The sequence below is a fragment of the Aspergillus versicolor genome (genome assembly GCF_001890125.1).
Source record: "Aspergillus versicolor CBS 583.65 unplaced genomic scaffold ASPVEscaffold_6, whole genome shotgun sequence".
Taxonomy (NCBI): Eukaryota; Fungi; Ascomycota; class Eurotiomycetes; order Eurotiales; family Aspergillaceae; genus Aspergillus; species Aspergillus versicolor.
In genome coordinates, this window is record NW_024467529.1 from 1,724,233 (window position 1) to 1,747,842 (window position 23,610).

Below are 23,610 nucleotides of genomic sequence, written 5' to 3' on the forward strand. Positions count from 1 at the left end.
AAGTCGGCGTCGGAGTCGGATAAGCGAGGAGCAAGGGAGAATAATTTATAGTAATCGAACTATTGGAAACTGAGATGTCAAACTGACAGGTTGTAGAGAGATATCAGGAGCTTGAAGCTCGGCCCTGGGGTTCTCAACCGCGAAAGGCCTTGGGAGGAACGGCGGGCTAGGCGGTTAGCGAAATACCGATTGGGACCGCAGCTTCATGAAGACGAGGCAAGAGAACGCGAATAACACTTGGTATCTCAAGTAAAGCCACCACAGATATTACCAAGCTCTGTTCTCCGCAGGTGTTTGAGCGGAACGGTTCGAGAGTCGACGTTGGAGTGAGGTGACGGACGGAGAACTCCAAGGGTTGGGTCTCCGTGGACGACAGCGCATTGGCCGAGTGGACGACGCATCCCCAGACACATTCACCACTCGCTCAACCATTAAGGAGTGCGTCCTTTTCATTATTAGTACACGCTTTTATATTGTGCTTGGGTGTATTATTTATTCAATCTTTTCTGATTTCTTTTTTAATTATTTTTTTGCGAAATCTAGTTGTAGTAGGGGAAACTATAGAGTCCCATCACCTAACCCCGACCTCACGCGGAGGATTAGTACAGGAGCTGACTGAAATCAAACAGAATACAATAATATACATAAGCCATTAAGTTTGACTACCTTTCCACAAGCCCAAAACTGGCTGGTGAAATCAAGCCGCTAGAGGGGTGGTCTCGCTCGCGGTTTCTTCTTCCCCAGATGCTGACGCTTGGTCTACAACCTGTGCCTCCGTCTTCGCCCACTGCTTCCATATTTCATGTTGTTGGTTCTCAAGTTGCATACCGATCTCGAGGCGGGTAGGTCCGAAAGTGGCGCCTGTGGCTTGCGCTTCTTCAGCAGCTACTCGGCGCTCGATGTCCTCCTGCAGGCGCAGTCGGTAGAATTCACGGCGCGCGACGTCGTAAGCACGACTCTTTGTCATGTTGGGGACATTATTCAGGAGCCATAGCTGTCTTTGCACGACACTTTGAGGAGACAGATGTTAGTTATGGATACCGTAACGTAGCTGATAGACTATGTTGAGGCTACCGATACATACCTCTCACCATCTAGTTTCTTTCCCGGCTGCTGCATCCTCTTCCAGTCGTACTGCTCAAAATCTTTGCCCGAAGTCTCAAGAAGGATTCTAGGCCTTGCCAATTCCCAAGGATGGTCCTTGAAAAACTCTTTCCGCAGCTGGTCCTCCTCATACTTGATTTCCACGGGAAGAAACATGCGACTAGCTTTCTTCGGCTTTATACGCTTTTCTTGTACCTCAAAGACGGCCCGCGGCGTTGGTTTTCCCGGAAAGGTTTTCATGCGTTGCCGTACAAGTTGATGCTGTTGGGGTCGATCGCGCACGAGGATTTGAGCGGGGGGGATATCGCGAACAACGTTAACCCACGGAGGAAGTTCACCATGAGCCCCTGCAGCTTTCGATTTGATCGCACTCTGGCGCACACGGAGTGCTGTGAAGTTGTATTTGCCCATCGTGGACGGAGGGGATGGTGCTCCGACGCGATGTTTTCAAGGAGATTTAGCGTCAGTCGTGTGGCGATTGGGATGTTAAAGAGAAATATTTCAGCAATTTCACAGCAAGACAACCCCAGATCATAAATAAAGTTGGAGGTTCCCTTCTTGCAGGGTGTTGCGTTTGACGGGGAGCTGAGGTTGATGGGGAGAAAAGATGGATTGGCAATGGGCGCCTCCGATTGGTCCCAGCGCAGACTCCGCTCCATTCAGAAAAGCGCATCCTCTCAAATATTGAATCTTGACAGCGACAGAGACAGAGCAACTTCAATTGTACCCGCGGAATCCCGCCTTCTACTCTGTTCTCTCGCGTCAGAACTCGCCGTTTTGGTTCTCTTTCTCCTCTCCACTCAATTTTAAAGGTCTCTTTAGGCTTATCCTGGTTATGCATGGCTGAATCGATACCACAATGTCTGCCATCTCATGCCTCAGTTCAATAAGTCCCAGAGCCCTCCAGACCTGCGATATCTTCCCTCGCAAGGATCAATCACAGGCCCATTCTTCGATACTAGACATATGCGTACTCCGGCATTCTTCCTTCCCAATGCTCCTGTCCGACGAATCGGTTCCATACGACGTGCTCGCCCAGCCGCCACGTCAATAGCGGACATATTCGTCCGCTCTCTAGTGATGGCTGGCTGCTGCCACAAGCACTCCCCTCGAAGCAGACGTTTAAGCACAGTATCTTCTAAAGCTTCAAAGGGCATCACAAGGGATCTGGGGGGCGAAGGTGTGGGAAGAAGCACGAGGCGGCTTCCGGCTGGAAGTCCGCCAGGCTCTTTGGGTCGAATTGGGAATATAGGAGTGTATCGGCCAAGGACTCAACGAATGTTTAACTCCAGTGTCGCACAACCACAGGTGTTCTACGATCCTGATGACCATCGAATAAGCCAGACATCAGCACACCGACCTTCGCACAGGAAACACGTTGATTATATGAGATTGGATTATGCGGATTGCCTTAAAAAAGATCGACGGCCGTCGCAGCGCAGAGACGCACATCGAGATAGATTACTTCGCGACGCGATCACCCATGATGATCGAAAACGCGTTCCGAGTTGCGACATAAAACATGAGGCAGAGTACAAGCAAGGTCTCCCTTCCATATTGGACAACGGGAACGACCACAAGAGCTCCGCGAAACTATTGTATCAGCATACATCGGAGATATATCGGGAATTATTGGGAGGGTCCTGGAAAGAAGCAGCTGATGCTGTTGCCGCGTTCGAATCATTTTCACCTCAGCTCGACAATACGAAAAGCTCTGTTGAACTCAGTTCAGTCCGAAAGCTGGAAGAAAATATTTTGGATAAGAGCAAGGCCAATCATTATATTTTTACGCTTTATAGGGAGCTTCCATCCCCGGGTGTCAAACATCTTTCAAAGCGCTCTCGCGGTGCTCTTTTGCGCAGGTTCGCTAAACCCCGAGACCACCGTTGGGTTGATGCGCGACGTTATCTGGCCCTGGTGGAAGATATGTTAGCTTCAGGTCTTCCGATATCCCGGTCACTTTGGACGTCTGCTATTTACCTTGCAGGTCGATCCTCGGCAAAGGTAACTAAAGACGATCTGGTCCGGGCAATCGGTATCTGGAACCAAATGGAGCATATAGCGAAAATCTCGTCAGATGATGTGGTTTTCACGATCCTATTTGACATAGCTATTAAAGCGGGCCAATACACTATCGCCGATCGTTTGATAGCGGAGATGGATAGACGAAACATCCAATTTGGTCGTGCGGGAAAAGTCGCCAAGATATTCTATTACGGATTAGTGGGGGACGTTGATGGCATTTGGCAGGCTTTTGATGAGTTTGTGGGAAGTGGGGAAATTGTTGATACTGCGGTGATGAACTGTCTTATGGCTTCCTTTCTCAGAGCTGGTGAAGAGGAGTCTGCAGAGCAGATCTACCAGAAAATGCTACAAACTCGACCGCACACACTTCTTGCAAGCCAGCATCTCACGTCAGAACTCATTTCCTACCGCAAATCAGCTAAGAAGCTAGGCCGTGTTCTACAACTGTCATCGTCCTTGAAAGCCAGGTTTCCAACCCACCATCGTGCTCTTCAAGAAGCCCTTCTAGCAGCGCCTGATACGAGAACGTTTCATATACTGCTAACGCATCACGCACACAAATCAGGGAGTTTGGATGCGTTCAATTCCGTTCTCAGTGATATGGAAAATGTTTATCCTGTACCTCCTCGCGGGATGATCTATTTGCTGCTTTTTGATGGGTTTGCTCGTCATGGTCGACACAAAAAGGGGTGGACAGCGGAAAAGCTGCGAATGGTGTGGAAAGCATATCTTCGGGCGCTTTATGAGTCCAAGACTAGAGTCCACGGCCAGTCGTTCGCTTTACCCCCGTCCTTCATTTGGGAGAACCCACTGGGGGGTGGCCCTACGGCACCATTGGTCTCGACAAATAGGCCAAGCCCGCTATACACACCATTACCCTCTGCCGCCATAAAACTGCAAGACAATTTGCATGAATTCGGAGAACACATTGAACGTCAGCGGAGTGTAGACGATGGCGTCATAGATATTGGTTGCAGGGATACACCAGATCTCTATAACGACGTCAACATCCCCGAAAGCCACCCGATACAACCCCTCCCGGCTGAAGAAGACAGCCTAGAACCTCTGGAGTATCGGCTCGAGAATGGCGTATTCTTAGGCCGCCGAATGATCAAGATCATTCTGCGCGCATTTGGCTCCTGTTGTGGACCTGAAGATGTCATGGAAGTTTGGCTTCGCATGGAGAGCATCTGGCAACCCGACAAGCGCAAGGGCCTGGATGTTTTAGCTGTCAAGGAAGAGCTGGAAAGACAACTGAACAGAACCAACCGTCGCATTGAATTCGGGACGAAATAGCGTTCGTTCTATGTATATTATAAACTCATACCTTCGAGTGACTTCTATATGAGCATTGGAGCAACTCCTTGTGCATACAGGCTTATATTACCTCCTGTATGGTCTTGTATTTTAGCGATAATAATAGATTTGAGCATTAAACACAAAGAACACCCATCACCGTAGTCGAAGCCCTTTCGAGCTTCAAGAACCAGCAGTCAATCGGGCTCACGTGATATCGCGCATTTCGCCTGCCGCGACGCGTCCTCCACAAATCAATTCAGCAACTCTCTCCAGGACTCTCCGGATTCCTCTCGTATAGCATTTAAAATGCTGCAGTGATGTTCAACAACGGTTTACGCCGTCGAAATGTGGACTTGGACTTCTATCTACACCGGGTGTTCCGAAAGAAGTCATTCCGGTAAGCCACATAGATTCCGTATGTGTGTTGATTCGGCGAGATCTAACCAAGTAATAGTCCCCTTCAACGAGAGGTGGTCACGGCCGCCGTTGAAGGCCATGATGTCTTTCTTCAAGCGTCTACTTCATTTGGGAAGAGCCTGTGTTTTCAACTACCTGCCATGACCACCCATGGAGGTTAGTCTCCCCTGACAGAACGGCCGTACTAGTTCTCAACTAAATCCGCTTCATAGTAACTGTCGTTGTATCTCCTCTTCTATCATTGATGGTGAGTTTGAACTATGGTGGCTTCGCTTATATTTGGTCTCTTATCATACGGTTTTGTTGTTGGGGCGAGCCTGACACACTTCCAGACCGATCAAGTAAACGCACTTCAGGCGTTAGGTGTTCCGGTGGCCACTATCAACTCCACAATCTCACATGTAGAAAGACGGGTAATCCTGGATGACCTGCTCTCTGGACACCCAAGGATTCGGATTCTCTATGTAACACCGGAACTTTGCCAGACGGACACGTTCCGGCGAACCCTTCGAACTATTCACAGACAACGGGAGTTGGTTCGCATTGCCATCGACGAAGCTCACTGCATAAGCGAATGGGGACATGACTTCCGCCCAGCATATAAGGACCTTGCTTGGTTCAGGAGTTCTCTAACGGACCCGTCAGTGCCAATCAGTGCTTTAACAGCAACTGCCACCCCACAGGTCCGGACGGACATCATCAACATACTCGGGCTAGATCCGACTCGAATGAAAATCTTCAGTACACCTTCGGCGCGACCCAACATCCATTACGAAATCCGGTTCATGGAAGAATTCGCACCGGATCCCACAGAGCCCGAGCTTTTCCAAGTTTACGATCTTGTCTCATGGCTTCGCTCCATCCAAGGCCGGCGCGAGGCTCGATTGGGCGCTGATGCAGCGTCTAGACTACCCCCAATGTCAGGCATAGTCTACGTTTCCACCCGAATGGCCGCTGAAAAGCTGGCAGAAGCGCTAGGGGAATCCGATGACTGTATCCGTGCAGTTGCGTATCATGCTGGACTCGCCGCAGCCGAAAGAACCAAAGTCCAAAACGAATGGATAGCGCCTCAAAAGCAGCAGCAACAGCAAGCAAACGGTGACCCTAATGAGCCTAGACCAAAGCCTTTAGCGTTTTACATCATCGTCGCAACCACCGCTTTTGGAATGGGCATCGACAACCCCGAGGTCCGCTTCGTCGTCCACTGGAGTCCCCCTCGAACATTTGAGAGTTTCGTCCAAGAATCCGGCCGTGCCGGACGCGATGGCCGAGCCGCAACTTCAATGGTTTACTATAACCCTCAAGAGCGAGAGCGAATTCTCGAGCGTCTCCGCCGGGACATTCAGAATGTAAACAATCGCGCAGGCGGCCGGAACGCAGGGCTGAACAAGGGAAACAAACTTTCCCTTCTACGAAACTTATACGCCCGCAAACAAAGCTTCGAGAAAGTAGTCAATTATTGCGAGACTACGACCCGGTGCAGACATAAATTGATTGGGGAATTCTTTGGGGATTCAGAATTAGAAAAGATGGCTTCCCAAGTTCCAGGCAACTCTGATAATATTACATCTGGCAACCATGGCAATCACGCCGCTGGTGAAGAGGCTTCAACACAAAGGTCGTTTTCAACTTGTGATTATGCTTGTGATTTCTGCAAGGAAGGCCCAAAGGCACTAGCAGAGCGCAAGGCAAAAATGGCGCCGGAGGAGGGTCTAGTTGATTATGTTAGCCTTCTTGAGGGGATATTTCCGCTGGACCGGATGTTCCCCTAACTCATACGCAGCGCTCATTGCGATTGTGAGTAAACGGTGGTCACTAAGATGTTCGCTTCATTGTGTTTATTATTTGCATTGTATATCACTTCGCTAGAAAAACTTCCCGCCCTGGGAGCGTCATGAAAGCCGGCTAGGGCTATCGAATTTAACTCTATGAGAAGAGATACCTTATGACAGTATTTCGAAGAGAGGTGATCCTCACCAAAAGATGGTATGGACCTGGATGGATTTATTTTAGGACAAAAACATTTTTTCAAGACTATAGTTATCGCCCGATATAACTCTTTTTTCTTTCTTTTTTCCAGGTCACAGACCAGGTGGGATATATCCGGTGGGCTCGTTAGCATTATAGATACAGACTGGCAAGGTAAGACGAAGCGATACGAAGCTCATTAAAGTGTTCAACTGCGTGTATTTTTTTCATATCCAAGCGGGCTTCGTTGGATAATGATAATTAGAGCCCTGGTGGCGGCGGGACCTATACAGGGGCTTGTTAGCAAGTAGTTGTATACTACATCAGAGAAATACGTACAGCACTGTAGCTGCCACCGGGAGGGGGCGGTGGGGGGGACCCTGATCCCGGTGGTGGGGGAGGAGCCTCAGATGCTGGGGGAGGTGGAGGAGCAGGGCTCTGAGACTGTTGTTGCTGCTGCTGCTGCTGCTGCTGTGCAGCTTGCTGGTAATACTGGTAGTAGGCAACGTAGTTCTGGTAACCACCATATGCTGCGTACGGATCAGCTCCATAGTATTGAGCATACTGCGCACTGTAGTCGGAAGCATTTGTCGTTCCTGGAGTTCCTTGCGCCGATGGGCTAGCCGACGCAGGAGGCGACTGCTGGCTCTGGGCCCCGTAACCACCGCCATAGCCACCACCGTAATTGTTGTGACGCTCCCCGCGCTGCCCGTAGCCGCCGTAATTATGCTGGGGTGGGTTCTCCTTGAATCGCTGGTACTGTTCCCGAACATTGGCCAGTAAGTCCTCGCATAGCTCCTTTGCGTTTTGAACTTCGTTCGGATCGGGGCCCCTATAATATGATCAGTGTCTTATTTCAACTGACAGGGGAGGGTACACATACGCCACATGCAAGTACATCGCATCGTCACTTTCCCGGCCGGTGCTAGGTTCCATGAAACCAGATCCACGGCCTTTGATTTGGACCTTGCATCGTGTTTTCTGCTGGATGTGCTTCACGTAAGCACCACCCTGTCCAACTACTTGCGCACGAAGGTTGAACCCAGGGATTGGTTCCAGAGCAACGGGGATTTTCTCTTCCGGCCATTTACGCTATAAACGGTCAGTAACAATGATAGCGCCTTGTGGTGGTGGCACATACACGACCAAATTCATCTCGCTCAACCTGTTCCGGTTCCCGGCGGCGGAACCGTCGTTCATCCACTAAGTTAGGCAACTCCTTCTTCATGAGGTCATCAATCAGTTCGACGGCCTTTTCAAGGCCATCTTTGGATGTACTCGTGATGTGAAGGTACAACGGAGGGTTCTATAGACAGGAAGTTGTTAGCTCGGATAGCACTATATAGAGATAACAAGAAACCCATACCGCTGCAGTGGCCATGCTCTTGTCGGGATAATAGTTTCCTCGGGTGGTGACATCTTGAAAATTCATTGATAAGCTTCCTTCTTGAGTACAGAGTTGATAAGCATTTAGCATGGAAAGAACGCGTACCGGCGCCAGTTTCATCTTTAATCTAGATATCACGCAATTGAGGTCAGCAGATGCAAACGAGGGGATAAATGCTATGCATGGACTGGGTAAGCTTCTTCACAATCACAGCAGATAGGAGGAGGGGGAGGAGAAGCCTGGAAGATCAGTGGATGCAACAGGAGTAATTACCATCTTTTGTGTGGATCCTTTTGTCAGTGTATACCGATTGCGCAAATCGTTGATCTCTACGTCCCTGATATAATCACCGTCCGCAACGTAGATCTCTGCGTTCAACTTCGCATCACCGCCGGATGGAGTAGCTGGTTGGGATGGGCTGGATGTCTATGATCAAACAAGGTAAGCATATGCGCAATTATTAAATGGCTCACAGCAGGGCTAACTAACGGCACGAATTGGAGGGACATCGACATGTTGAATTCCCTTCTTAGCTTGCAACTGGGCGTTGATTTTGGCGGCGGCAGCAGCTATTCCTCCAGAGTCAGTTGTGTCCTAGTATACATTTTCCAAAGGCAATGCAAGCCCAAACCATACCGGCTGCGGCGACAGGGTCCGCTTTATTGCTTGCACCGGGACTCCGGGGTTCGCGACTGAGTGGGCTTCGGGTTCGAGTGGCCTCCGCCTGTCGCGAAGGGGATCGAGAACGACGGTCGAACCGCGACTGGCGCCGAGGTTCCGGGGTGGTTTGGTCGAAACGAGAACGTTTAGGACGGCGCTCTTCGTCAGCCATGGCTGCTATCTAATATTCGAGTTTCGGGGTCGAATTAAGTCGAAGGTGAGCGGGATGTCTCGACAGGCTGGAGACCAGTACGTATTTTGCAAGAAGTTTAGTTTGGCGGTGGAGTCGGAGGCGATCGTAGTAGGCTAGTGGAAGAGAGGGCTGGAACCGGGGTTCTTTGAGACAATAGGAACCAATGAAGCTCTGGAGACAAGGCGGACTATACCTCAACTCAAGTAAAGATCAGATATCCCCGACTGAGACCAACGCGGACGATGCAATAAAAGCAAAAGAAACACGCAAAGAAAGCTCCTGAAGGCCTGGTCACATGCCTATATAGTATAAACTAGTCCCAGACAGGCTAGCGGGAGAGGCTTCAACAAGGTTCCCTTTCGGCAGTCGCAGGCGGAGAGCCAGTCGCACTCCGGAGAATGAGTCAGCACCCCGAGGTCGGACCCGTGACTGGACCCAAGATAAAATGAAATGTCAATGACTGCAAACCCTCGCTCCAAACCGACTGCCCTGTGATTCACTTGCCTGTCTCTTCCAATCCGGGGAGATCATGGCTTTCCGGCGCCCTCAGATGCTGTCAAAGACGGCATCAATGCCTTTCCTTTCGGCGGCTAGCCGCACTTCTCGATTGGCGACCTCTCTTCCCCGATCAACCTTCTGCACTTCCAGGGCTTCGTCCAGCTCAACTTCCGCATTGGCCTACAAGGCTCTGCACCGACGTTCCCCTCTCACGCTCCCTGTAGCGGATATTTCTCCGCAATGGGACGCACCTACGGCTGTCTCGTCAATTCTCTATGAGACTCCTTCTCGACCGACCAACCCACCCAAGCGTCATATTCTGAACTGCCTGGTACAGAACGAGCCCGGTGTGCTCTCCCGTGTCGCTGGAATTCTGGCTGCTCGTGGATTCAACATTGACAGTCTCGTTGTATGTAACACTGAGGTGGAGGACTTGTCTCGCATGACTATCGTGCTGCAGGGCCAGGATGGTGTTGTTGAACAGGCTCGTCGCCAGCTAGATGACCTCGTCCCCGTCTGGGCTGTCCTTGATTACACGGATTCTGCGCTCGTGCAGCGTGAACTACTCCTGGCCAAGGTCAGCATCTTGGGTCCCGAGTTCTTCGAGGAGTTACTTCAGCATCACCGCGAAATTACCACCCCCGTCGACTCCATGGACGGACACAAGAAGAGCAACGATGGCAAGACCTCCCAGGCCGAGGAATACCACCCCCGTAACCTTCCTAGCAGCCAGGCCCTCCGACACAAACATGAGCACCTGGATGCGATTACACGATTGACCCACCAATTCGGCGGCAAGGTGTTGGATATCAGCACTAACAACTGCATTGTTGAACTGTTAGTTTTCCTGTCTCCTTTTTCCTGCATGGAAATACTCGATCCCATACTAACTGATTTGCGATAGTTCCGCTAAGCCCAACCGTATTGACTCCTTCATGAAGCTCATTTCGCCCTTCGGTATCCTCGAGTCCACTCGAACCGGCCTCATGGCTCTGCCCCGGTCTCCTCTTTTCGAGGCCAACGACGAGATGGAAAAGGATGCCGCGGACGTTGTCGACGCTAGCACCCTTCCTCCTGGTTAAGATAATGCGCATTATTGCAATTTAAAAGCGAGGCTTGTTTCTTCTTGCAATCCATTCCTGTAATATCGTGCATTTCCCACCTCGGTCCAATTTTGGATCTCTCACCCGGTTGTATATCTCTACCTACCTTAAGATGCTAGTAATCACCTTGTTGCGAATAATTACAATCAGTCACTGAATCATTGGCTGAACATAAAGAGTGGATTTGTCTTAGGCCATCATGTGTGCAATGGTTACCGCAACATTCATATCCAGGGAAAACGGTTCGAAGAAAGATTTAACCCCTATTTATTGGCAGTTGTTACCAAATAAACGCCTCCAATTGAATGTTCTCCAACGCTTGTCTTTAAAATAATTGAATCACAGCGTAACTTTCGCCTTGATCCCCTTGCCACGGTAATGTATAGTCTCGTTATAATTCCCAATCCGAACGCCAACCTTTGCTATAGTATCTAGGTCAAGTGAACCACCAACAGCTCTCTTGACAGCATCGTAGCCGATACTTTCCATATTCAATTCAACCGGTAGTCGCGGTGAATGAGACAGGCCCGGTGGTATTGAAAAAGGTTGGTAATAGTTGATTTTGCCGACCTCCTTGTCGTGCTCGTAGAAGGCTTGTGCTTCTATCGACGTGACTTCCAGTGTTGTATGGTTTAAGGGCGAGTATAAGGCGAACTCAGCGGTTGAAGACCAGAGATGCAGCTAAGAGCACTCGGAAGTTAGTTCTTCTTTTTTGTTTTACAAAGAGGATGCGTCTCGAACGGAAAGCTGAGATATATACTGCAGACACACGACGGTGCTCAATATATGTATATGTATATGTATGACATCAAATGATATGTTCAGGCTTGAGAGACAATATCCAAAAAGGTAGATAATACCGTAGCATCTTGTATGAAGCCCTTGTGGCCATCATTGCGGCCGGGTGTTAATTTAGGCACCTGCACTTCAAGCCCTAGCCTAGATAGGGCTTGTCCAAGTTTCGGTAATGCTGGAATAGTTCCTTTGTGCGTTGTCATCATCACCGAGGTATTGAAGCCTAAAACGCGACTCAATTAAACGGTGTTTATAGGTTATTTCCAAGCCGATGTAACTTACCTGAGACAAAGCGTGAAAGTAAATCTTGACCAGCAAGTACAGCTGAGGGTCCGCCCAGATCAAGTGGACTCCATTGGAGATCCACATTCACGCCAGTATTTGTACCCGGTACAATGGTGACGTCTCTCGCCGTTAGATGAGCAACTTTGGTGGAGTTATATACGAGGAGCAAGTCGATGAAAGGTACCGAGGCTGAGTACTGAGTAGGATTCGTAAAGTTGACCATTGTGTTTACAAGTATCGATGACTCAGTTGTAGCGCCAAGCTCGAGGTTTTCTACCTGTGGTCTCCAATCGCCCGGAAGCAACCCTCCATATAGTGCTAAACGAGGATAAGTAAAAGGTCATGTAAAATATGATAGGACTTACGTTTAACAGCGAATTTGCCGTCGGCCGGAATTCCACGAACGGCAACTTGCCCAAGACCTGTCGCTATCTCCGCATCGACACTTGCAGAAACCGAAAGTTTTACTGGTATTCCTTCAAATATCAGGCTTGATAGAACGTCGGCCAATACATCTTCGTCGGTCACCTCGAGAGGGGCGTTATCCATGGCAAATCTCACTTGCAAAACGGTGGAATTATCGACATCCGAGATTAGAGTCGAATTGGCGGGCTGCCACTCTTTCAGGTTGAGAACGCCTAGTTTATTTTCGTGATAGTAGACGTCCGCTTTTGCTCGTACTCGAGGAACATTTAAATAAAACTCCAGTTGCCTTGGTACCGCAATCAATACATTTACCAAAGCGGATACTGTAGGGAGAGACTCGGGAGTATCCGGTTCTGCCATGGGGTTCGGCAGTGAGAAGTGAACATTAGACATGGTAAAGTTCTTCACAAGGTTATCCAAATTGTGTCCCGTAAAGGGAAACGGCACGGTTAACGTCTTGAGGATATCGGTCATCCATTTGGGGGTGCCCAAGGATGGCACATCTGCGCCGCGGACGTAAATGATGGTTTGAGAGCCATGTATATAACTTGTGAGAAGAGAATCGAGAGGGGACCTCTTTTCACCGGGACAGTTCGTCGTTAGTTCATCAGAGAGACCCCTAATAACGCCAGAAACATCGATCACAGTACTGTGGCCCGGAGTGACTGCAATCTCCTTAGTTACGACATCCGCGGTCGGAATATAAGGGTCGCGGGGCGAGCAGTTGGCAACGAGGACTTTGAAACCAAGTGGTGGAATGCGCAGAGAAAACGGGGAGTCCGTCAGAGCTAAAACAGAAGCATTGACTGCCATTGCTCCTTCGCCATCAGGTGAATCTACGTCGTGTACGTTGAACTCAGTGATGTCAAATTCCGGTACAGACGGAAAGTCATCTCCTAGATACGGGGTTAAATGCGAGAGAAATGTACGTCAGATAGGAAACATACCTTCAAATACGATTGAATCAGTTATGGTCTGCTGTCCCAGGCTCAGAAAACCTGACTTGAGATGTAGGCTTGCATTTCCCTGTAGTAATAGCCGTTCTAGCTTTCCGTCTAGCCAGTCAGCGGCGATGGAGTGTAAGCCCTCGATGTTGCCAGCAACGAGGTCGGCTTCGAAATCGAGGTGGTTCACATGACCATTTCGGATATTAAGTTTTATGGGGGGCAGGGATGCAGTCCCAACCAGAGTATTTCCGTATTCCGGCAAGTAGGCACTGACGTTGAACTGACTGGTTTCGACCTCTCTTCCAACCCAGGTGACAAATCGACCAACGTTTCTTACCGATCCGCTTTCTATGCGTTCAGCATCAAGAAAGACATCCCCTTGTACCCTGGCTCTCACTCCATCATCTGTTGCGGACTCAATCGATAGATTTTTCGGTTTAAATACGACGGCAGTCTTCGTGTACTGATTAACCACTTCTGGAACAATGAAAGCCAGCACAAGGATGACGACAATAGCACCAACAGCAAGGAGGCCGCAAAAGACTGTCCATCCAAATTTGCGCCGTAACTTTTTTGGATTGTCATCTGGGGAGAGAGTTTCTGAGGCTGGATATAAAGCTCGCGGTGGCTCTGTACCACCATACGTAGAGAGATTGGCTTCATCACGACGGTGAAGCAGCGGTGTTGATTCAGAAGATATCTCGAATGACTGATGCTGTTGCCCAATGGATGATGTCTGATGATGCGATTCTTCGTAGAGCGGTGTTGATTCAGAGGATAGCTCGAACGACCGCTGTTGTTGCCCAATGGATGATGTCTGATGATACGATTCTTCGTGGAGTGGTATTGATTGAGAGGATATCTCGAATAACCGATTTCGTTGCCCAATGGATGGCGTCTGATGATACGATTCTTCGTAGAGCGGTGTTGATTCAGAGGATAGCTCGAACGACCGCTGTTGTTGCCCAATGGATGATGTCTGATGACGCGATTCGTCGTGGCGCGTTGTTGATTCAGAGGATATTCCAAATGAATGATGTTTCCGCATTATGGATGATGCCCGATGATGCGATTCCTCATGGACCTCGCCCAGAAGAGGACTACTTGCCTCGTCCGCCATTGTGAAGGCTATCTAGGGAATGGAGTGGGGGACAAAGTGGAGAGAGAGAACGCTAAGGCTGATCAGACGGCCAGAAACGATCAAGCTGGAAGCCTCATTCAAAGGAAAGATACATGAAGCATTGAAGACGATATAATACGCAAGCAAAGATGATGGAAGACAGGTGTTAAGACGATGGCGAAGAGCGTCAGTAGCTCAATGCGAGGTATCAATGATACCTCAGCTCAGCCAGCCCGACCCATTGCGGTGATCGGCGGGCGGAACTGAGGTCGCGCTAACCTTATTCAATCTCACCAATAGGGCGGAATTTTGAGTCATCCCCATCATTCGTTTTCTTCTCTCTGGATCCTGCGAAGCTGCCTCTTTCTTTTCTCTTCCTAATTCCTCGGTACGCTCTCACCATGCCTCACGCCTTACCAATGGCCTCGCTCCGGTCTGCATTGAAGAACCAGAGCTTGCGACAGGCCGTACGACAATACTCATCGCAAACGACTCCTCCAACTTCCCCGTTCGCTCCCCGCCATTTCCTCTCCATCGCCGACCTCTCTCCCACTGAGTTTGCTGCCCTTGTTCGCAATGCCTCTTCACACAAACGATCCATCAAATCTGGGTCAATTCCCCAGAATTTGCTCGGCTCCTTGACAGGAAAGACGGTGGCTATGATATTCAGCAAACGAAGCACCCGGACTAGGGTATCAACAGAAGGTGCTGTGGTGCAGATGGGAGGCCATCCGATGTTTTTGGGTAAGGATGATATCCAATTGGGAGTGAACGAGTCTCTGTACGATACTTCCGTCGTTATCTCGTCCATGGTGTCTGGAATTGTCGCCCGTGTTGGTCAGCATGCAGAGGTTGCGGATCTAGCAAAGCATTCATCCGTGCCAATCATTAATGCATTGTGTGACTCTTTCCACCCTCTCCAGGCTGTTGCCGACTTCCAGACCATCTACGAAACCTTTACTCCTAAAGCACATCACCTTTCAAGTCTAGGACTAGAAGGTCTGAAAATTGCCTGGGTGGGCGATGCCAACAACGTCTTGTTCGATATGGCCATTGCCGCTACTAAAATGGGGGTTGACATTGCCGTTGCGACCCCTAAGGGTTATGAAATCCCGTCAGATATGCTGGAACTCATCACGGAGGCTGGAAAGGGCGTTTCAAACCCAGGCAAGCTTCTGCAGACTAATGTTCCCGAAGAGGCTGTCAAGAATGCGAATATTCTTGTAACAGACACGTGGGTTTCGATGGGTCAAGAAGAGGAGAAGGTCAAGCGTTTGAGAGAATTTGCCGGTTTCCAGATCACGGCTGATCTTGCCAAGCGAGGAGGTGCAAAGGAGGGTTGGAAGTTTATGCACTGTCTTCCACGACACCCAGAAGAGGTTAGTGACGAAGTCTTCTACAGCCACCGGTCGCTCGTCTTCCCGGAAGCTGAGAACCGGCTCTGGGCTGCGATTTCTGCTTTGGAGGGGTTTATTGTCAATAAGGGAAAGATTGCATGAGTGAGTCTGGTAGTTCCTAGGGCGTTTACTTGGCATAAAAATAGTACTATTATAAGGTCTAGCGTTATCAGTCAATGAGTCTAAGCGATGAGATCACACCACTTTGAAGCCATATTATATATACCTACATCCACTATCCTTAATTGGGGTGAATGCACCCCCACAACCATCTCTGTCAATAATTGCCTTTAATTGTTAAATTATATAATTCGCTGAGTTATTCCGTTCAATTCCACTAGCAACACGATCCAAATACTGGGGAAGATCTTGGGGAAAGTTGACCGTCACATGTCAACTACAAATGCGGAGACGACATTTCCCGGATGATCCAGGCCCTGGCCTTGCTTAACCTTAACAACCCTCAACTGCATCGTCCCATCTTCTTTCCTTCCCTCCAAACTCCACAACTCTTGCAAATTATCCCCAAGTGCCTTCTCCATTTGACCAGTTCGAAATGGATGTACGTAGCTCCCTCGCCCGCGACCAATTCAACCACTGACTAACACTGGACAGTCTTCCGCATCTCCAACTCAACCAGGCTCCCGGTCACGCCGTTCTTACCCATCTTTGAATCAAGTTTCTCTCGCTCCTTTAACCCCGCACTACCCTATAGACGGCGACAATGATACGGATCAACATCCACAGGACTACTTTTCCCCACGAAATGAAGCTCTCGACACCCCAACTAGAACCTCCTATCTATCTAGCTTCTCAGTCCCGGGTACACCTGGTGTTCTTTCTCATGCCCCATCTCGAAGTGCTTCACGCGTACGCCACCATACCAGAAGCAAAAGTTCAACGCCTATCCATCTAAGCGACACCAACATCCAAGAGCGGGTGGCAAACCAGCCCCTTCACCACCACTCCAGAAGCACCGGAAGTGGAAGCGCCAGTGTCACCAGCAGAACCAAGCGCCCGGCAGCCCACCGGCACCAGTCCTCCGACATGAGAGACCCCGAGTGGATGCTCCGTGCTGGAGTTGCACTGGCGTCCTCAGCCCGCGAGGAAAAGGGCCAGAGCTGGCTTGTGAAACGCGAGAGCTCGACCAGTTTAGTTTCGGAGAGCGGGAAGTACGAGGCTGATGCTATTTCTCAGGCGTTGCGAAAGGGCATGGCTCGATCGGCGAGATCCGGCCGGTCTACGCCTGCAGCTGCCTCTTCACGGTCCCGTGCCGTCAGTCGACGGAACAGCAGACCTGACCTTGCTATGACGGGGCTTGAAATGACGATGCCCTCACCCCCCTCGAAACGCAGTAGCGGACAGGCGTTCTCAGCGCCGCGCACTCCATCTCATACCACCAACAATGAGGGCCGATCCTCTATATCTCTCCCGGATTTCATAGACGAGCAAGTCCGGGCGGAAATGCGAGATACAATCCAACAACAGGCTGCGCGCGACTACGATTCTACATTATCATATGACTCATGGGACTCTGAAAACGACGAGGAGGAAGAAGAAATTGACGAACGAGAGCTTCAACGGTTAACTCGCGAACGCGGCTTTGGTCTAGGAAGTTGGATAGACCGGATGGTAGAATGGACGTTATTCGGTGTCGATGACTGGCCGCTCTCGTCCACCACGGACCCGATAACAAACCCACCACCAGCGACAGCCGCAGAACTGAATGAAAATGATCACACAGCGGCAGAGTCGTCTGATAATGACGATGAGGTCAAGAGCCTAGCATCAGATACCATCTCTGAAATAGTCCCGACAGAAAGAGCTGGGAACCGTGGCGGCTGGGAAGATGCAGGATGGCTATTCCGTGCTATTAAGCAAGCATTGGTATCTGCATAAGCATTCTGGATTTACACAGGGACACTCAATTATAGTCCATTCTCTTCCCTTTTCTGCAGGCGCAATATCGGCTAGGAATCTACTAGCATATTTGAGAGCCTGACTACGAGCCTTCGTTGCTATAAGGAACCGTTGAGATGGCGTTTCATGGTTACAGTTAAGGTCAATGGTGACCATAATAATATACATGCATTAAAGGAACAACATTATTTGATTCTATTGACGTTAAAGATTTCGTGTTGACTGATATCTGTTATCGAAAAACTCTAGCATCATCAGCAGTTTGCCTGATGATGGAGAGAGCGTCTTCTGTATTTGATTGACACTGGATATTCTGACCCAGGGTTACATTTGAAGATCTGCCTGCTAATGTGGGTCCCTTGGGCCCAACCGATGGAATTTGCATAGGGCAGCAAAAAGGCACGAATCGCCGGGACTGAATAATAATTTGGGGTATACAAGAAGGGGCATTCACATCAGGAACGAAGCAAAAAAAGAGAGAAAAAAAAAAAAAAAACCAAAGAAAATGAAAGAGTGAAAATGCACAAATATGCCGATGGTACCGACCCATATAATATGCGTAGCTCAAGTAGGCCCAGGATAAATGACTCCGCCATCTAAATAACAGTAGAAAAAGATAAATAAAAAGGGTTGTGACCCGGAATAATGACACAATAATAAACCATGGAAAGAGAAATGAAACGAGGCAAAAAAGATAGTAACGAGAACTCTGGTTGCACAGTTAACGCCAAGATGAACCTTATTCTCTAGTTCATGCAGTTTGTGTCGTGATCGTATCGTGGGTGGACATGCACGGCCGAGTATGTGAATTGAGACTCGGTGAGCTAAAATAGCCGTTGGTATTGTTGCGGAAGTGAAACGTAATTTCGGTCACGTAATGGAGGTTTACCATGGCCCAACTTTGACTGGAGTTCCAAGCCCATATGTGCCGGACAGAAGTTGTTCTCGAATGGAACCAAACTCGTTGCCCCCTTGATTCCCGAAGCCTTGTGATTCCGGTCCGTGCATCCACCCTAAGCTGGATGCGAGGTCGTTGACGGCCGCCTGCAGTCTGCCGCCGGAATTCTGGTTATGCTTCGCTAGCTTCTGATCCCAGCCTCCATATTGCAATTGGATCCCACCTCCACGTTTGGCGGCCTCTCGGATCACTAGGATCCATGCCTTGCAAATTTCATCATAAGCAGAGTCCCGCTCTACGTTGTTCTGAGGTGAGCTCCACCGCGGCAAAGAATGTATGATTTCTGTGGCATCGTCCAAATAGCTCAAAGATATCGAAGGTTGTGTTTCATTTGGGGGTAAAAAGTGTGGAGTAAAGTCGCCCAAAGCTTCGAGAAGCTGCCCTAAAGGTTGACGGACTCGATTATAGGCGTAATCGGATTCGGGGCTGCCACCCAGGGGGAATGATGATTGAAGAGCAGATTGATAATTTCGAAGAACGTGAAGTGCGGATGCAACATTTGGACGAGGAGCAGTTTGGACCACTTCATCAGCTAGATTGGGATGACGATTGCACATGGTCCGGAGGACACCACGGAGGGCATCGGCGTCTAGGGTCTCCAGCAAACGGGGAAGCGAGAGCGGTCTTCCACCGATATTTGGTCGAGCACGTTTCAGTTGTCGAGACGAGGGCAAGGATCTCGGAGTGAAGGCTGGGGAGTTTGTAGGCGACGCTGACATCCGGCTATCATAATCATTGTTGTCATCATCTGCTTTCCGCTTGCGGTTGGTGGGAGTGTGACTCGGAGTAGACACTGGAGTGCTTGGTTAGATACGAAAGCTCACAATAAAGCCGAGCAAAAAAAAAAAAAAAAATGAAAAAACCCCAGGGATGGTGTGATAGACATACTTGGTCGAGATGGGGAGAAGCGAGAATGTTCATAAAAGTGACGCGGCACAGGTGGTGTAGCCACCAAGCTGTTCATGATGGCCGCAAACAGTTGGGCGGCCAAGGAAGGGTAGAGAAGTCGGACCTTGGTGCCCGGGTGACAGGGGAGCAGGCGGAGAAAGTAGGCAGAGGGGGAAAAGCTATGGATGGGCACGAGGAGGGCGGAAGAAAGGGGGATGGTGAGGAGGCAAGCTGCAAGGAAGGGAAGGACAGAAAAAAGATGCAGCTGAAGGGCAAAGAGATGAGGATGGAAGAGAGTTGGAATGGATTGGTGGGGAAAGAAGAGTGAAGAAAGAGAAGCGGTGGGCAGAGGGAGAGCAGCCAGTGCGGGTTGCAGGAGGCAACGAGGACCCAGAACGCAGCTTTCACTTTCGTCGTCACTCTTTTTCCATCACCGGACTCGGAGCGATGAGCTTTACTCGAATTTATTAACTATATTATTCAACAATATTGTGGAATTTATTATTATGGTTTTTCACCCTTCCAACCCATCCCAGCATTTGCCACATTCTCTCAGTGGTCAGATCCTGGGATAATATCACGATGATACATACAACAATGAATGGCTGAAACCTTTTTAGCCTGACGCCAGGGAAATGCAACTACCAAGACATCCAAGATTGCACCTCGCAGGTCACCCATGACATGCGTGGATCTCGGAGTCTCACGCTAGTTCTCTACAGATACAGGGACTGAGCGGCGACAATGTCCCTGCGAACCTTTGTCAACGCTGTCTCAAATTTACTTTCAAGCTCCTCGCTGCCCATAACCTTGGCTGCCTGAGCCATTTGTCGCAGACACTCTTCTAACCGGCGGAAGACACGGATTAAACTGCCTTCGTAAACATCGGTCATACCGCTAGAAGGGGAAAAAGAGTCAGTCGTTGTTTGTCATTTTAGTACTGAGATTAGCGACTCACCAGATATCAGCAAATGATTTTCCGTTAGCCCATTCGTAAATAACTTCCATGAGTTCCCAGTGGAAGCTCTGAACGTAATCTTCTTCGCTGATTGCTAGTTTCGACTCCTGTGCGACTTTGGCGACGATCCGTGCTTGCGCTTGGATCTCTTTGAGGGGTTTCGAAAGTTCATCCTTCGACAGCGCTGGTGTCTCCTTTGTTTTCTCTTCAAATACGAACACGCTCAATACGGCCGCTGCTTGCTCCGGGGTGAGCTTATTAAAGAAGCCGTTGAAAAGAAGCTCACTGAGCATCAACTCGTCGCCGGTGCTGATTTCACATGCCACACGTGCTTTCAGCTGCACGACTTCGGCCTCGTTGATAAACCCGAAGCGGCGAAGAACTCGTTTTCGGCATTTCAGCTCATCTAGCTGCTGTATTGCCATGCCTTCGGATATCTTCTTCTTGATCCCTTTGATCTTATTTCCCAAATCCACCTTTTCTGAATATTGATTATACAACTCTTCCAATCGCGGGGAGTTGTGCAATGGATTCGAGATCAAACGAGACTCGAGAACCTCAATTTTCTAGGGCTGGGTTAGTAGTGTTCTCAGTCTTTGTGGCCATAGTACCGTACCCTTAATGTTTTCTTGAATTCATCATCTTTGATTCCCATATCTTCGATCGGGTCGAGAACAGCAATACCATCAGGGAACCGCCGCTTAACTTCATCCACTTTTTTTCCCACAGAGTCCCGCGCACTAGCAGTCTGTAGGTCTTTTGGCGGGAAGATCCGCACATGTGAGATGGCTTGAATGCAGTTGAGAAGGAGCGGAACAACTGCGGTGTGGTGTTTTTCGCCTTCCTTTGGAGGGCACACACCCTGCGGCAGATCTTCGAAGGTCTGGGTGCCAACAGATGATCCATCGGCAACTTTCAAAAGAACATCAACAACCCAGGCCTCATGATCGCTAAATTCCTGCGTGGAGTTTTTCGGGGGTTTGCGTTTCTTGTTGCTTACAACAATCCCCCAGCCGAAATCAAACTCTTTGTACTTGACGTGGACCAGCCGCCCAGGCTGGAGATAGGCTATGGAATACGTAGGATGACTGATGACCGCCCGTACGTCGTCATTGAACTGGTCAACCTGAGTTCGAATATCGTAATATTCACGAATTGTCCCTTCGTCTGAAATACTCATACTTGCCCTCTTTTCCTCTAGTTCAGTAAGTTCTGTCTTCTTGTCAGTACGGTTCTTGTATATATTAGGCCACAGAAACGCATACCCTTTTCGAGACCTGCTAGCCCAGCAGTATTCTGGAACTGATAGAAACACCTTTCCAACATGAACTCTGGTGAGATACCCTCCACACGCATTAGATTAAGGATCATATTGTATCCTAAATGGAACGCGGAATTCAAACGGTCCTGCTCTCCACGAACAATTTCCTTGGCCACAGCAGGGTCCATTTCCTCGCCTATCATCATGATCACAATACCACGGTCGTCAAGTCCTCTTCGACCGGCACGGCCTGACATCTGCACAAATTCAGATGGAGTGACCCACCGCTGGCTGAAACCGTCAAACTTTCGGACGCTTGTGAAGACGACAGTTTTAGCGGGCATGTTGAGACCGATAGAGAATGTTTCGGTGGCAAAAAGGACCTTGATAAGTCCCTCTTGAAACAGGATTTCGATGGTTTCTTTGAGAATGGGAAGAAGCCCAGAATGATGGACGCCGATACCTCTGCGAAGAAGGGGCAGGATGTTTTGAATTTGAGGCAAGTTTCTGTCCTCTTCTGACAGCATTTCAATCGCGCTGTTGAAAACCTTGGAGACCATCTCTTTCTCAGAGTCGTCGTTGAACGCCAAGCTCTTCATTTTCAGAGCATAGAACTCGCATTCACGCTTGCTGAAGCTGAAGACGATCACCGGATTTAGGCTCTTGAGCATAATCATCTTGACGATTTTATAGATGCCATCTTTATCCTGATCCCCGCCTTTGTTTAGCTTCTTATCTTTGCCCTTTCCTTTCCGTTTGGCGAGCGCGTCCGACGGGTCGTCTCCCTTCTTGTCTGCGATGGAGCTCATGGCCTTTTGGAAGTTCTCCTCCCGAAAGACACCCTTTTCATCAACAATCAGATGCATTCCTTCAGAACCAGCGGGGAAAAAATAGTGTTGTAGTGGTGTAGGCCTAAAGTCGGTATATACAACGTGGCAGGGCTGGTTATGCATTTTGACAATCCACTCTGCAAACTGCATGGCGTTGGGTATCGTCGCAGACAAAAACACGTATCGGACCTTATCGGGGAGTAAAATGATCGTTTCCTCCCAGACAACACCTCGCGCTGTACTAGCAGTTAGTGAGATGGAAAAACACACGGGGTCCAATTCACTTACTGGCATCTCGCATGTAATGGATTTCGTCAAAGACCACCCAGGCGACTTCACGCATGATCTCAGAACCACGGTACAACATGGATCGTAGAATTTCCGTCGTCATGACCAAGCAAGTAGCGGTAGGGTTGATAGTCACATCTCCGGTCATTAGACCAACGTCGCCAAAGTCTGCAGCAAATTCTCGATACTTTTGGTTACTCAGAGCTTTGATCGGACTTGTGTAAATGACCCTTTGATTGTTCTTCAAACTCTGCGCAATAGCATATTCCGCAACCACTGTCTTACCCGCACTGGTATGAGCCGAAACCAGCACACTTTCCCCTCTTTCAATTGATGAGACAGCGACCTGCTGGAATGGATCGAGAGTGAATGGCCACACTCTCGCGGGGTTCTCGGGGGCTTTGTGTTGAGAAATAGGCACGTATGGGTATTTTGGGGGAATGGCGACTTGATGCCGGACCTGATGAGACAATACCACAGAACCGGCGTCTTTCTCAGCTTGAAGCCCCGCGGAACCTGCGATCTCTCGCTCTTGCGCCGTTTCAAACAAATCTGCAACTACGGGTTCCGGCTCCTCTTCTAGTCGCAATCGTTTCGCATCGGGTTGATTGTTGTTATCCGAGCCTGAAGCTTTCTCTTCCTCGACATCCTGATCGTCGGCATCGGCGGTGGTTGCGCTTTCCTTCGGTTCCGCATTGTCAACATTTCCCTTCACATCGCCATTTACCTGGCGCTTTTTGCTCTTTTCTTTCTTCGGTCGTCGGGGAACAGATTCTGAGGGCTTGGCCGCCTGGGGCTGGTCCTCGAAGACATCAAACAGCTCATCCATTGTCGAGCAGATGATGAGGTTCGAGTTACAGAGCGTAGAACAGCTCGAGCGGCC

At 49.4% G+C, this 23,610-nt stretch overlaps 10 protein-coding genes across 10 annotated transcripts; 5 read left to right on the top strand and 5 right to left on the bottom strand.

The window, feature by feature from the left end:
- Positions 1–462: 462 nt before the first annotated feature.
- rsm25 (mitochondrial 37S ribosomal protein mS23) lies at positions 463–1,689 on the bottom strand. Its single transcript, XM_040808289.1, has 2 exons — positions 1,085–1,689; positions 463–1,010 (listed from the first exon to the last, which is right to left on the bottom strand). The coding sequence occupies exons 1-2, from the start codon at positions 1,513–1,515 to the stop codon at positions 698–700; spliced, it is 744 nt and encodes a 247-aa protein (XP_040669438.1). The 5' UTR covers positions 1,516–1,689; the 3' UTR covers positions 463–697.
- Positions 1,690–1,805: 116 nt separating this feature from the next.
- ASPVEDRAFT_43170 (pentatricopeptide repeat protein) lies at positions 1,806–4,572 on the top strand. Its single transcript, XM_040812760.1, has one exon. The coding sequence runs from the start codon at positions 1,978–1,980 to the stop codon at positions 4,423–4,425; it is 2,448 nt and encodes an 815-aa protein (XP_040669439.1). The 5' UTR covers positions 1,806–1,977; the 3' UTR covers positions 4,426–4,572.
- A 121-nt stretch (positions 4,573–4,693) lies between these two features.
- ASPVEDRAFT_746978 (putative RecQ family helicase RecQ) lies at positions 4,694–6,624 on the top strand. The gene is made up of 4 exons (XM_040816272.1): positions 4,694–4,825; positions 4,883–5,001; positions 5,058–5,092; positions 5,178–6,624. The coding sequence occupies exons 1-4, from the start codon at positions 4,746–4,748 to the stop codon at positions 6,615–6,617; spliced, it is 1,674 nt and encodes a 557-aa protein (XP_040669440.1). The 5' UTR covers positions 4,694–4,745; the 3' UTR covers positions 6,618–6,624.
- A 452-nt stretch (positions 6,625–7,076) lies between these two features.
- ASPVEDRAFT_171203 (KH domain-containing protein) lies at positions 7,077–9,340 on the bottom strand. Its single transcript, XM_040808703.1, has 8 exons — positions 8,837–9,340; positions 8,690–8,769; positions 8,474–8,626; positions 8,306–8,327; positions 8,180–8,232; positions 7,955–8,119; positions 7,697–7,905; positions 7,077–7,645 (listed from the first exon to the last, which is right to left on the bottom strand). Exons 1-8 carry the CDS (start codon positions 9,030–9,032, stop codon positions 7,132–7,134), a joined length of 1,392 nt encoding a protein of 463 aa, XP_040669441.1. The 5' UTR covers positions 9,033–9,340; the 3' UTR covers positions 7,077–7,131.
- Positions 9,341–9,476: 136 nt separating this feature from the next.
- On the top strand, positions 9,477–11,122 carry ASPVEDRAFT_195396 (acetolactate synthase regulatory subunit). Its single transcript, XM_040809186.1, has 2 exons — positions 9,477–10,388; positions 10,456–11,122. The coding sequence occupies exons 1-2, from the start codon at positions 9,583–9,585 to the stop codon at positions 10,631–10,633; spliced, it is 984 nt and encodes a 327-aa protein (XP_040669442.1). The 5' UTR covers positions 9,477–9,582; the 3' UTR covers positions 10,634–11,122.
- ASPVEDRAFT_85118 (uncharacterized protein) lies at positions 10,994–14,227 on the bottom strand (the record flags this gene model as incomplete). The annotated part of the gene is made up of 5 exons (XM_040817647.1): positions 10,994–11,335; positions 11,515–11,672; positions 11,732–12,052; positions 12,100–13,056; positions 13,108–14,227. The coding sequence occupies 5 exons, from the start codon at positions 14,225–14,227 to the stop codon at positions 10,994–10,996; spliced, it is 2,898 nt and encodes a 965-aa protein (XP_040669443.1).
- Positions 14,228–14,646: 419 nt separating this feature from the next.
- argB (ornithine carbamoyltransferase) lies at positions 14,647–15,726 on the top strand (the record flags this gene model as incomplete). The annotated part of the gene is made up of 1 exon (XM_040807069.1): positions 14,647–15,726. One exon carries the CDS (start codon positions 14,647–14,649, stop codon positions 15,724–15,726), a length of 1,080 nt encoding a protein of 359 aa, XP_040669444.1.
- A 454-nt stretch (positions 15,727–16,180) lies between these two features.
- ASPVEDRAFT_85120 (DUF3984 domain-containing protein) lies at positions 16,181–17,523 on the top strand (the record flags this gene model as incomplete). Its single annotated transcript, XM_040817648.1, has 2 exons — positions 16,181–16,186; positions 16,240–17,523. 2 exons carry the CDS (start codon positions 16,181–16,183, stop codon positions 17,521–17,523), a joined length of 1,290 nt encoding a protein of 429 aa, XP_040669445.1.
- Positions 17,524–18,429: 906 nt separating this feature from the next.
- ASPVEDRAFT_85121 (cut8/STS1 family protein) lies at positions 18,430–19,466 on the bottom strand (the record flags this gene model as incomplete). The annotated part of the gene is made up of 2 exons (XM_040817649.1): positions 18,430–19,295; positions 19,391–19,466. 2 exons carry the CDS (start codon positions 19,464–19,466, stop codon positions 18,430–18,432), a joined length of 942 nt encoding a protein of 313 aa, XP_040669446.1.
- A 640-nt stretch (positions 19,467–20,106) lies between these two features.
- ASPVEDRAFT_134824 (ATP-dependent RNA helicase MTR4) lies at positions 20,107–23,556 on the bottom strand (the record flags this gene model as incomplete). The annotated part of the gene is made up of 5 exons (XM_040807170.1): positions 20,107–20,287; positions 20,349–20,914; positions 20,965–21,560; positions 21,614–22,675; positions 22,728–23,556. 5 exons carry the CDS (start codon positions 23,554–23,556, stop codon positions 20,107–20,109), a joined length of 3,234 nt encoding a protein of 1,077 aa, XP_040669447.1.
- Positions 23,557–23,610: the final 54 nt, after the last annotated feature.